Source organism: Zalophus californianus, chromosome 8, assembly GCF_009762305.2.
Source record: "Zalophus californianus isolate mZalCal1 chromosome 8, mZalCal1.pri.v2, whole genome shotgun sequence".
NCBI lineage: Eukaryota > Metazoa > Chordata > Mammalia > Carnivora > Otariidae > Zalophus > Zalophus californianus.
The window spans coordinates 15,453,528-15,465,529 of NC_045602.1; the positions used below are offsets into that span (position 1 = coordinate 15,453,528).

The following is a 12,002-nucleotide window of genomic DNA, read 5'->3' on the forward strand; positions in this document are numbered from 1 at the left end:
TGGGAAAGGCCGCGGGCGCCACCGCCTGCGCCGCCCAGCGGTCGAGACTCTGGAGCTGGGGAGTCCCGCCCCGCCCCAAGCAGGAGAGCCCCCGGCGGCCTGGCCTCTAATTGTGGGAAAACTAGACGCCCCGGGGAAGGTTCAACTTGTGGAGGGCGGACTCAGATTTCCCCTCCTAAACTTCCCGGGCCTCCCAGGGCGCCCGCCCCCGCCATTCCTAACAAGGCTTTAAAAACTGTAGGGAATCTTTGAGGGCGTGGGGCCGTGCTCCGGGCAGGGGACGAGCCCCAGCCAGAGAACTGTGTCTGGGGGATCCTAATGGAGAGAGGGTTGTAGGTTTGGGGCTTTGGGTGAGGCAGCGGTGGTTGTGCACGTGCAGCCGGGTATGGGGGCCCAGGGGACAGTACTGGTCCTCAGGCTATCAGTGAAGGCACCCCCTTCCCTCACCAGAGCAGATGCAGGAGGTCAGTACGGAAGCCTTTGGTTGGAGAGGTGGGTGCCATTCTGTTCCCTTAGTGGACCCTAAGCGACCCCGGGACCCGGAGACGTTGAGATTTCTCACGGCCGACGTCCTGGCCTGGCTGCAGGCTTGGCTTCTTTAGAAACCCCCAGCGGTTTGGAGGTGAGGACTGGGGACACTGAGACCTAAGACCGAAATGGAGGAGTGAAGTAAGAAAAGAAACCTGGGACGGAATCCGAGGTAGACCAAGACAGGGAGAGAGGAGGCTTCTCCATCCATCTCAACCCTAGCACCTCAATAAGGCGGGGGCCCGGAAGTGGGACAGGTTGGAGCGGGTAGGGAAACCTGCTCCTCTCGAGGAAAGGAGCCTCCCAGTCTCCTGTGTTTGGGAGGGAAAATACCCATCCTGCAATGCCTGTAAAATAACCGTTTATTTCATATTTTAAAAAACTCCAGTGATAAATGTCCGTTACCGATGGTCAGCATAAAGTGCCAATCGCAATACAACGCCCTGCTCCTAGCCGGCTGCTCGCTCGTGGTGACTGGGCGGCGGAGCAGGGGCGCGGGAGGCCGGGCCCCCTCCAGCCCCAGGGCCCCAGGCCCCCCGCCCCGCCGTCTGAGTCCGAGGGCCAACGACCCGCGGCCGCGCGGCGCCGCACGAACGGAGCATCCGCGGCGCCGCGGTCCCAGGGCCGGGCTGCTGAAGCAGATACATGGATTACACTTTTGCAGGCTCCCGGGGGTGGGGATGGGGACGGGAGGAGGGGGTGAAAGCTGCGAACGCGCAGAACTTCTTTCCCTCTCCCCTCTCTCTCCGCAGGCAGAGTTACAAGCTTATATAGTCAAAGAAAAAAAAATAATAAAGAAAACGTATAAAATAACAATAGAAAAAGTAATACTTCTGGGAGAGGCGCCGCTGCGGCTCCGCGGAGCTTTCCTTCTTTTTTTAAATGCAGTTTCCCTTCCGCCACGTGAGTACCGCCTTTTGGCCAAGACTTTAGCCGCGTCCTGGGGGAGCCGCCCGGGTGGCTGGGGTCACGGCTCGGGGCGGGGCTCTCGAGTTCCGCGTGCGCCCGGGACCCAGGGGACAAGTTTGGGATAGGGAAAGGTCCCGGGAACCCCTCCCGCTGCCCGCCGGAGTCGCCTTCGGCTTCAGGTCCCTCTGGAGGAAGGGGCAGCGTGACCCAGGGTGCTGGTGACCCGGAGGCTCTCTTTAGCATTTGATCTTGGAGGTTTTGAGCTCCTTCACCTGTGAGTGTAGCGTCTTGTGGACAGCGAGAGTCCTGGACTGGCAGAATCCTTTCCCACACTCCTGACACTTGAAAGGCTTCTCTTTGGAGTGAATATATCTGAAAGCAAAAACAGAGAAATTAATCTTTGCAAAATGATGTCATGTTATACACAGTTATCCAAGATCCCCTCCCACAGCAATGAGGCGCTTGCCCTCCAAAGAAAGGGGGGAGGCAGGCAGGGGGTACCTAGCGTGGAGTGGGCAAAATGCGAAGTTTTGTGGATGGAGTAGGGAGGTGAAGGAAATCCATAGGCAATGTCCGATCCATCGGATCCGTCAACAGGTCCAGCTAGGCCCGCCCCTGCCTCCCCCAGAGGGACAAGCACGGTCTCCTTATAAGGCCCGGGTTAACAATAAAGGCGAAGAGGGGACCTGGGGCGGGGGGTGGGCAATTTGCTGGAGCTGTGCTGTCCAAGCTGGGGCAGCACTAGCCACATGTAGTTATTAAAATTAAAATTCAGTAAAACTAAAAAGTTAATCTCGCAGTCACACTGGTTGTGCATTTCAAGTGCTCAGTGGGGACATGTGTCATGGGTCCCGCTTTCCATCACTGCAGAAATTTGTAGTGGACAGCGCTGCTGATGGGAGAAGGGTGAGGCAGCTGTGCCTGCCCGTCTGGAGCTCGTGGAGACCTGACTTATTCTTCCCAGGCTCTCTCCACCCCATGCTCCAAGAACCTATCCCTGAGCCCTGTCGGGCTTCGTTTGCTATGTTAGAGAATTCCCAGGAACTGTGATGCTTGGAGCCAGAGCTGGGCTCAAGAACCACCTCATTAGGGAGGAGGACGGTGAGAACAGAGACATACAGACAGCTTTTCGGGGGGAGGGGGCACCCGCAGTACCTGTGGTCCCGTAAGTGGTCTTGCCTCCGGAAGGCTTTGTGGCAGATGTCACAGGTATAGGGCCGCTCATCGGTGTGTGTCCGCTCATGGATAAGGAGGTTGTAGGACTTGGTGAAGTGGCGGCCACAGAACTTGCAGACGAACTCCTTCTTGGTCTTGGAAGGCAGGCGTCCCCTTGTGGGCTTCTTTTCTGGGGACAGCTTGGTTACATCCAGGAGAGCACCCAGCCCACCAGCGGGGGACCCAGGACCCTCCCCCCGGGCAAGCTTGGATGGATCTTCCTGCGTGGCAGCCAAAGCCAGGTTGGCAAAATCAAAGCGTGGCTTGGTCTTGAGTGCGGAGGGGCCGCTGCCTCCAACGGTGATCTCAGGCTTAGGCTGGATTACATGAGGAAACCAGGGAAAGGCAGGCAGTGGGAAGCGCGTGTCCACCAGGCTGGACACGGCGCCCGGCACTTTGGAGAAAGAGGAGCGCGGCAAGTGCATGGCGGGGTAGCCCAGCGTCCACTGGTGCAGGTGCACGGCGTGCAAGGCACTGAAACCATACAGGTTGGGCAGGTGGTCCGAGGGCACCGTGGGCAGGCCATTCACTGCCTGAAGGAAGGAGTAGTTGGTGAGCTGCAGGGATGGGTGTATGGGCACCGGCGCTGGCAAGGTTTTGCTGCCCATTGTGGTAGTTGCAGTGGGTTCTTGATCTCAATCTGCAAAGGAAAGAAGAAAAAAAGAAGGGAGAAAAAAAGAGAAGTTCAGGGTAGGTTGCCCTCCTCCTGAATTCCAGCCCAGCCACACCCAATTTGTCCCCCCCAGGGCAGATGCTGGGAGTCTGATACCCCCGCGGAGGGAACCCACTGCCCTCACAGAGAAGATGGAACCCTCTCTGATGCAAGGGCTCCCTCCAAATGGCCTTCGCAGAGACACACAACTTGCTACAGAAACTAAACCCTACGGAACTCAACCAACTTAAGTGAGGGCCTCCAGTGTCCAGAGCCCTGAGAAAGGGAGGGGCACAGGGACACTGGTGTGTGGAAATTTACATCCACACAAGCCCGAGTCAACACAGAATTGCACTCTCCTGCAAAGAGAACAGGAACTTGGAAACACACTTACACATTCATGTGCAGATAAACAGAGAAACGCGCAATGACAGATAAACGCGGATTCACGCGTTCTGAAGCAGTTGACAAGGTGCATCCCAGATAAACGGAGATGATCAGTGTTGTGCTACTCAACAAAATGCAGGGACTGGCCCGAATGTGGTCACACACACATGTGCGTGAACACACACATACACACACAGGGATTGCACCGAACCCATGAAGGGCCTCACAGAGAGACAGCGCACACACAAACACACACAAATCTGTACGTCTCCCGCTACCCGTGCATTAAACTCTACTAGCTGATCTTCAATTTGGCTTCCAGAAGTCAAGTCATCTTTCTCCTCAAAACTCTCAACTTCGACGTCAAATTTGCTTTTCTGCCTCACTATTAAGGAGCCCTGTGGACAACACCCTCTCTGCTTTTGGACTGACTCCTTACCTTAGCCCCGGGGGATCACCTTTGTTTCAGCGAGGACACTGACACCCACATTCATTTACTCACTCAAACATCTGCCGTCACACATGAGGGAGATTCAGTGCCCTCCCTACCCCATAAAAAAGGGGGAGGTGTCTTTGGGTTCTCTGGATGTTTCTGTGCGCAGTGACACCTGGGCAGGTGGGTATTGCCCATGGGCTACAGCATTGAGGCTGGGCCTCAGCTGCTTTGATCTCTGCCCCTCTGAATGCAAAGCCTGGAAGCTGAAGTGACCAAGCAGACAGGCATCTCCTGGCCTGCTTGGTCAGGGTCTCCAGGCTCTGTGGACAGATCAGGGCTCTGTAGAGAGACTTTTCATCCCTGAGCCTCCCAGACATGCCTGATTTTCAGTCTGTCCAGTGGAAGCAAAAAATGGAGAAGGAAAGTGGAAAGTACATGGGGGGCCTTGGGAGGCTCAAGTGCTGAACTCTCTGGGCTCTGAGCTGGGGGCTACTTAAGAAGTCACTGTGGGAGCAGGGTACTTGGGGAGCCCTTCTCCTTGCCTGTCTCAATCCCCTGCTGCCCACTTCTTCCTTTACTCCTCATTTTCCCCTCTTCTCTTCATCAGCTTGTTCCTCTAACCCTCAGTAAGTCCCCCTCCCTGAGTTGTGCAGGCCACTGTTCTGCTCCTTCCAGGGACATACACTGACACCACCCAGACAGCTTCCCTGGCCTAGCTTACCCTCAGCACAAGGCCAAAAGTCCCAGTCGGAGACTCCGCAGCCTTTCACTGCAGCAAAGCTTTTAATGGGAGAGTGCCCTGCCCATTCAGGAAGGAGTAAGGACAATCTTGACCCAGAAATGCTTTCCCTTGGAAGCTGGCAGAGAGGTCACTGGCTGAATAGTGGGCTGGTAGGGACAGAGGTTCTACTTGGGGGGGAAGGTGCAAAACACGGAGAGCCTACAGAAATTTCCCCCTGCAAGTTACTTAGCAATGGTCTGAAAACCCAGCGTCAAGGCAGAAATTAATTCAGCCTCCGGGCTAGGGGAGGCACAACTCTGTGGTGACCCAGCCTTGGAAGCAGGAGTGCCCACCCCGGTGGAAGAGCCAGGGCCTTCGGACCAGTCTTCTCTGCTGCTTGGATCACTGGTGGCCCCGTGATCCTAGAGCGACGGGATCATCCTAGAGCACTAAGACATGGCGAAGCAAAATACAAATGGGGCCAGAGAGAAAGCAGGGGCCCTTTGGGGTTGGGGAGGAGAGAGGAGGGAGAAGGGAGAAAGAGAAGACTCGCCAACTTCAAACGTGGGCCCAGACTTAGGCGAGGTGAGCGCTCTTTGATTTGCTGTCACCTCCTCTTCCCCTCCAGGCGCTGGAAATCAGATCCTTATCTCTGGCTCCCCGGGGCCCGCCCGGCGCCACCGGGGCCTCAGCTTGCTCCTCTCCGCTGGACCTATCCCCAGCCGAGCGAGCGTTGGCAGTGGTGCTGGGGCTCTGGGCTGCACAAGGGCCCGAGCCCGCTCGGTGCCCCGGTGGGGAGCCCACCAACGTCGGGTACTAACCTGGCCTTTCCTCGCCTACCCCCAGGAGCCCAGAGGACCTGCGGCTCCGTAGGGGGAGGGGGCGTTTGCAGCCATCACTGCTCTTGGGAGCCAACCTTTCCGGGCTATCTGCCCGATCTTGTTTCCCCCAACACTCAATTTATTTTCTTCAGCAGCGCAGCCAGTTTCTTATGTTCTGCCGCATTCCGAGGCCAGGGCTCCCCAGGCTCTCGCCAACGACTTTCCCGGGGACGAAATTCGTTCGAAACGTGGCTCCTTACACTAGTACCAAGAATGGGCGAAATGCACGATCCGGTTTCAGGCGGTCAACTAAGAGAAAAACACAGTCTCACACTCGCCTCTCCAGCCGGAGAGGATGGACGAACTCCCAGCCCCTCCGGGTCCCGTTGCCCTGACCCCCGGGACTCGTGTGTGAACGCTTTAGATTTTTAAACACCAGGGGAAACACCTCTCCTCGGGCCAGACAGCCACTTGGCAAGGAGCTTGAGCTTCGGGACCTGGGAGGTGCGGGTAAAGATCCCGACCGCACGCAGCAAAAGCAATTCGCGCTTCGGAGCCTGGGTCCCCTGCGCAGTGCCGGCGCTGCTTCCCTCGCGCGGTGGAGCGCCAATCTCAGGTCTGCAGCCAGCCCTACGCTGGGCATTAATGAAGTGTGTAGAGTCTATTAAAGTGGTTTATTCGGGGCTAATTGAGCGTGAGCGAGTTAACTGCTTGCATTAATGAGAACGGAGCGAACTCCACGAGCTTGCGCCTGAAGGAGCCCAGCAGCAGCCCCAGAAAATCATCCTTGACACCGAATCCCCAACACACTCGCGGTGACAGGCGTCCAGACCCCCGGTGGGAGGACTAACCACCACCGGATACTTCTGTTGAATTCTCCCAACAAACGAGACCGAACGAACCCTTCGGCTAGGCGGCCATCCCGCGGCATTTTTTTAAACTCCCGCTGTGTCCTTAGCGATCTGTTCCCCAATCTTAATGAAACCGCGATTACTTTGAGGAGCCTGGGATAGAACATCAACCCACTGGTCGTCCCCTCTCCCTGTAAGCCCCTCTCTTCTCTAGGAGGCCGGGATCCTGGGAGACCAACTAGCTTTGCACGTGGTTTCTGTTCCCAAAAGCCAGCGCGCAGCTCATAGCCCGGTTGAAATTTACCAAATTGTGGCAACAAAGAAACCCTCGGAGCTACTTTACACCCTGAGAGCCTATCCCGCTACTGCGCGAGCTGCTGAAAAAGGACTGGGTGTGGGTTTTCATTCTTCTGATCAGAGACATTTCGGGAAAGAAATTAGTTCCGCAGGCAGCCCCTCACTTCTTTTCCTCTCTCCTCCGACTTCCCCCTTCTCTCCTGAAGGCTGAGTTAGGGGACAGTCCGGGGAGGAAACGAATCCTTCCCTTATAAGCGCCAAACCGGCGACACTCACGGCACCCATAGCGTTTCCGCTACATCGGCGTGCGGGTCACCGATTGGAAAGTAGTGTTTCGCGCCCCCCTGCACGCTTCCCTGCACCGAAACAGTGGCGGGTTACTCCCCAGGCCTTGACTACACAGAGCAATTATCTATAGTGAACACCCCAAAGTCAGAGCTCAAGTGCAAGGCTGGGTCAGGCACCAGGCCCTGCGCTCCCGGTCCAGCCGGCCTGATACCTGAGCGCAACTCCGAAAAAGAAAAAAAGAAAACTTGCACGAAAAGCGCGACCTGGCTGGGGCATGCACCTGTCCCTGGCGCCGTCGGCTGCGGCCGTGGCCATCCATCCACTCTCTTTTCCTTCTTCGTCAGCTAAAGTAGGTCAGACTGAGCTAGGCGTGCATCTCGTGAAAGTTTGTGCCCGCTGAAGTTTCTTCGGTTTCTTAGAGGGGGGCTCACAGTCTGACTTCCGAAATCCGCAGGCATCTCGCCCTGGATTCCTTAGAGCCTGGCCGCACGAGGAGCAGGAGTGGAGGCCCGCCCCCTCATTCCCCGGAGGTCAGAGGCCGAAGACCCCGCGCGGGAAGTCCCCGAGCCAGCACCCCCAACCACCCTGGGCTGCAGCTGCTCTCACTTTCACAAAGGTCCTGCAGCCTTCGTTTGGCAAGAGGAGCTTCCTTCTGGGACCCAGAGAGAGGAGACACCCGCCGCACGCACTGTGACAGGGGACCCGGGAGTGCTGCCCGCATTCCCCTCGCCGAGCAGGGGCTCCCAGGGCTGCAGTTACCTTGTTCCTCGGCGGTCCCGGGCTGGGGAAGTCTCTGGGGCTCCGCTGCGGGGGACCCGGGAAGCCAGAGGCGCTGGATTCCACAGGCACCCCCGGAGCTCTAGAGTCCTGGCCCCTCTCCGGCTGCGGGGACTCGGAGCGCCCGACACGCGCGGGAGCGCTCGACTGCCCCGGAGTGCTGCCCTTCGGGGGATGGTGAGCCCCGCTCGCGGCTCCCTGGTTGGGTCTGAACCGGGAGCGGCTGAGAACTTGCTGGGGAGAGACCGAGCTCCGACTCACTCATCCCTTAGCACCGAGCCGCCTACTTATTTTAATCCACCACCCTCCTCCCTCCCTCCCTCTCTCCCTCCCTCCTCCCTTTGCCTCCGGATTCCTCCCCTCCCTCCCCTGTCCCCCAACCCTGCCCTGCGCCTGCGCACTGAGAAACAAAGTTTTGCTGACCGGGGCAGCAGACTTTGGCAGCCGCGCTCACTTGGCCCCGGCCTCTCCAGACCTGCGTCCCCTGCTTTTCAGTCCCGTGCGACCCCTTTTGCATTGTTAGGCCCACTAGGGCACCCCTGGCGTGCTTAGAGGAAACGGCCTCAAGCGGAGGAGAGCAGGCTGAAACTGCGCATTTTGCGGTCCTATTCCTGCGCGCCTGGGACACAGCCTATGCAGGGTTGGGGGGGGTACACCGGGATCCCCGCCCTGTAGCTTGGACTCCAGAGCTCTTGGCCCCTGGCAGAGTCGCCCTTTCTCCCAGAATCCCTTCCCAGAGGCGTAGGGCCCTGGGTATGGAGCAGTTCCTGGACATCAACGGAGCGCTCACCCCCAGGGCAGCCCAGACCCCAATGCCTAGGGCTGACCCCAGACTCTGGGTTGTGGAGTTCGGTGGAAAGATCAGAGGTGGAAGGTGGGGGAAGGAGGTCAAGAAAGTTATTGTCCTAGATTCCAAAACCCTCTGGGATTCCACCCTAAGGCACTGTCGCACCCTCCAATCACGTATTCATTTGTTCTGGGAGGATGGGTTGGGAGTTTGGAGAGCAAGCTGCAAAGTTACTCAGCTTCAGGACCTCTGAGCCCAAGGAGCTGGTTCAGGTGGCATTTGGGACCTAAAGAGGGGTCAGGATTCTGGCTGCAAGAAATTCTGTCTTCACTGCTTCCGCCTTAGGGAGAGTACCCATACCTTACTGACTGCTGGGCTCTGAGAGCTGACCTCCAGCTGACCCCAGCCCTGACCTCTTGCTGCCACCTCTCTGCAACACCAGCCCCTGAATTCAGGAGGAGGCAAAGTTTTCCCAGGGCTTGGGTGGGTCCAGATTTACACCACTGCACTCCCAAGGTTTGCCCCAAGGTTGCTGCTGAGTGATCCACCCAGCCCTTGGGGCTGGATCCTGGCCTCAGTGGGTCTCTAGAGTATTACTTCTGTGTCTCTGGGGAGGAAATGGTGCTTTGTCCAGCTTCGCTCTGCAAGTCTGATGTGACAATTTTTGGGTGTCATTCTCTGACCTAGGGAAATGATAGTGGAAATGCCCCCAAAAGGCATAGTTGGAAAAAGACCCTTGTCTTATCCACAGGCCTTTAGGACAGAACCTAGCCTCCAGCCCCTAGGCAACTTTGACTTGGGTGGGGAGGAGGAAGAGGGGGTGCAGTTTTTGCCCCAAGGGACTGCACTCATCCCCTGCCACAGGTTAGTGCTGAGTCAGGGGCCCACATAAATTTGTCTATGCAGTTGGAATCCTAGCAGCTGCCAGCATGGGGCGACATGCTGGCCAGGGAGCAGCCCCTTGGGAGCAGAAAGGAGTTGAGATCACTCCTTTCTCTGAGATTCCATGGCAGCAAGTTCTAAGAGGAGGGGAAGGCCTGGAAGGAAAGCCCAGCAGGGCATTTCTGGATTGTACTCGCTTCCACCTTGGTCCAGGGAATTTGCCTGTACCAGTCTCGGGCTCTCCTAGGAGACAAAGCTCAGGAACCTCCATTAGCGGCCATGAAAGCATCCAAGAAAGGCCCCCACAGTTGGCCCTCTGGCTGTCCAGACTGCTTAGGAAGAGCTCCGAAGAGGACATTCAGGTGGGATGCAGCTTCCCACGTATACAAACCCCATCTCCTGCTCAGAACACACAGTATACCTATTTCCTCCATCTTTCCATTTGCCTTTTTCTTCTGAATCAGGGCCCTTGGCCAACATGCTTCAAGGACTTGTAGAAATCTCCAGGTAGTAGGATCCCTAAAGAGCTCTTGGAAAGAGAGTCTTAAGGGATTCTAAAGAAAGGACCATGCAAGTGGGTTGTTTGACGCCACTTTTGCCAGCGTACCTGGAAAACTGATTTGGACTCAGGGCAAATCTTGGGGTTTAGTGGGTGTAGGGCAAGATGGGGATGCAAGGTTGGAGCTGGCTCCTCACAGCCCAGCATCTCGGGCTTTGCCTCCCAGAGGCCTTCTGGCTGCCTCCCCTGGAGCTGGTCTGCAAGGTAGGACAAGGCAAGGTGAGACCTGTGGGACTCTGGCACAGCTGGGGCAAAGATGGGCCTGTTTCAGATACCTGGCTTGGAAGATGCTCCTTCTAGGTCTTGCTCTGACAATGAACAAACCCAAAAACCTCAGAAATGAAATGAAAGATTTGCTAGTTGCTGGAGTCCTCCACCCCAATCCAAGCTCCCAAGGGGGTGACCCACAAACCATGGCCTCAGTCTCCACTGGAAGCCAACCAGGTTCTGGTTCCCTCTGAGTAGGGCAAGCAGAAGAAGCCCAGAAAGCTAAGAACCCCTCTGCTCTCCATTCCAGGAGGAATAGCAGAGGATCCCCTCCCCCGACTATTTAAGAGAAACTGATCAGCTTAAAGGAGGTCTATTTAAGAGAAACTGACCAACCTAAAGCAGGTCGCAATGCTACGGGACTCCGACTTGGCTGGATTGAGGAGGGCAGGACCCAGGACACCTAAAGACTTCCATGTTACTTTTTAGAGAAGTCAGATTCATTTAGGACTCACAAGGACATCACGTTTGGAATTTAGTAAACGTCCTCCGTAGCCGGGACCCAACCATTCTATGGCACCGTAGCCCACTGCAGGTGATGAAACTCCTGTGTGGACACCCATCCCCTTCCCGGGCGGCCAGCGCACTCCGCCACCGGCGGCTGCAGCTTCTGCTTCTTTGAGCCTGCAAGCTCCCGCCGCCGGCAGCTAGACCAGCCGCAAACTCCGCCGGGGCTCCCTCCGACTCTCCCGCCCGCCCACCGCCAGCAGGGCGCAACCGCGGGGGCCCAGGGGGTCCCAGTCTCCGGTAGAACTGAGCATCCTTCGGAAAAGGTCCCCACACTAGCGACCAGGCCTCCAGGTCCGGGATACACCCCGCCAGTGCAGGTGGGGTCCAGCGGAGATCCATAGCCGGGGCTGCAGAGCTACCGCAGTGAGCCCTCCCCGCCACCTTTTCTGGGCACACTGGGGGTTGTGACAGCCTCCCTAGGTCTCCCTGCCCCTGCTCCAGCTCCTCTCCCAACCCCTGCTTACTGAGAAGGAAAGAGCCCCAGCCTGTCTGCAGAGTGAAAATTGAACAGCTTCCAGAAAATTAACTAGAATGTGGCCTCTGTGGCTTTGGGTGTGTTTTGGATAAAACAAAATGAACCCCACTTCTCCCTACTCCCCAGCCACACAAAAATGACCTCATTTTTAAAAAAAGTAATTTACTTAGCACTTACTACGAGTTTTTGCTTCCAAGGAAAGCTTTCCTGTAACTACTTTGTGGACAATTGGGGCTCTGCTCATTTGACCCCCCTTTACACATGTACAGAGCTTTCAAATAACCTGGAGATTTAGGTATCCCTCTGTAATCATTTAGATGATGGATTGTAATGGCTCAACAGTTCCTCTGGAACCATTACGATCAATCAGGTCAAAATCCAGCTTGGGGGGGGGGTAGTTTTTAAGCAGGGGAGGTAAGTAACACGACATCCACACACACTTGTACAGATAACACGCTCTGATAACGTACAAACAACTCCAGAGTCTTAGCAGAATAGATCCCAGGTGAACCCAAGAGCTGGTGTTTATTGTGACAGCGACAGACAAGTTACAGTATCAAAACTGAAAGGGAAAGTGAACTGTTTTTCCAAGCAGTTCCCGTTTCATAAGTTCTTTATGAGTCCGTAAATATCTTGTAAC

At 56.4% G+C, this 12,002-nt stretch overlaps 1 protein-coding gene across 2 annotated transcripts; it reads right to left on the bottom strand.

Annotated features, from left to right (window-relative positions):
- Positions 1-881: 881 nt before the first annotated feature.
- OSR1 (odd-skipped related transcription factor 1) lies at positions 882-8,143 on the bottom strand. Of its 2 annotated transcripts, XM_027620526.2 has the most exons (4): positions 7,865-8,143; positions 5,670-5,978; positions 2,593-3,292; positions 882-1,809 (listed from the first exon to the last, which is right to left on the bottom strand). In XM_027620526.2, exons 3-4 carry the CDS (start codon positions 3,258-3,260, stop codon positions 1,674-1,676), a joined length of 804 nt encoding a protein of 267 aa, XP_027476327.1. In that variant the 5' UTR covers positions 3,261-3,292; positions 5,670-5,978; positions 7,865-8,143; the 3' UTR covers positions 882-1,673. The 2 variants fall into 2 exon arrangements, with proteins under 2 accessions (XP_027476327.1, XP_027476328.1); XM_027620527.2 differs by lacking the exon at positions 5,670-5,978.
- Positions 8,144-12,002: the final 3,859 nt, after the last annotated feature.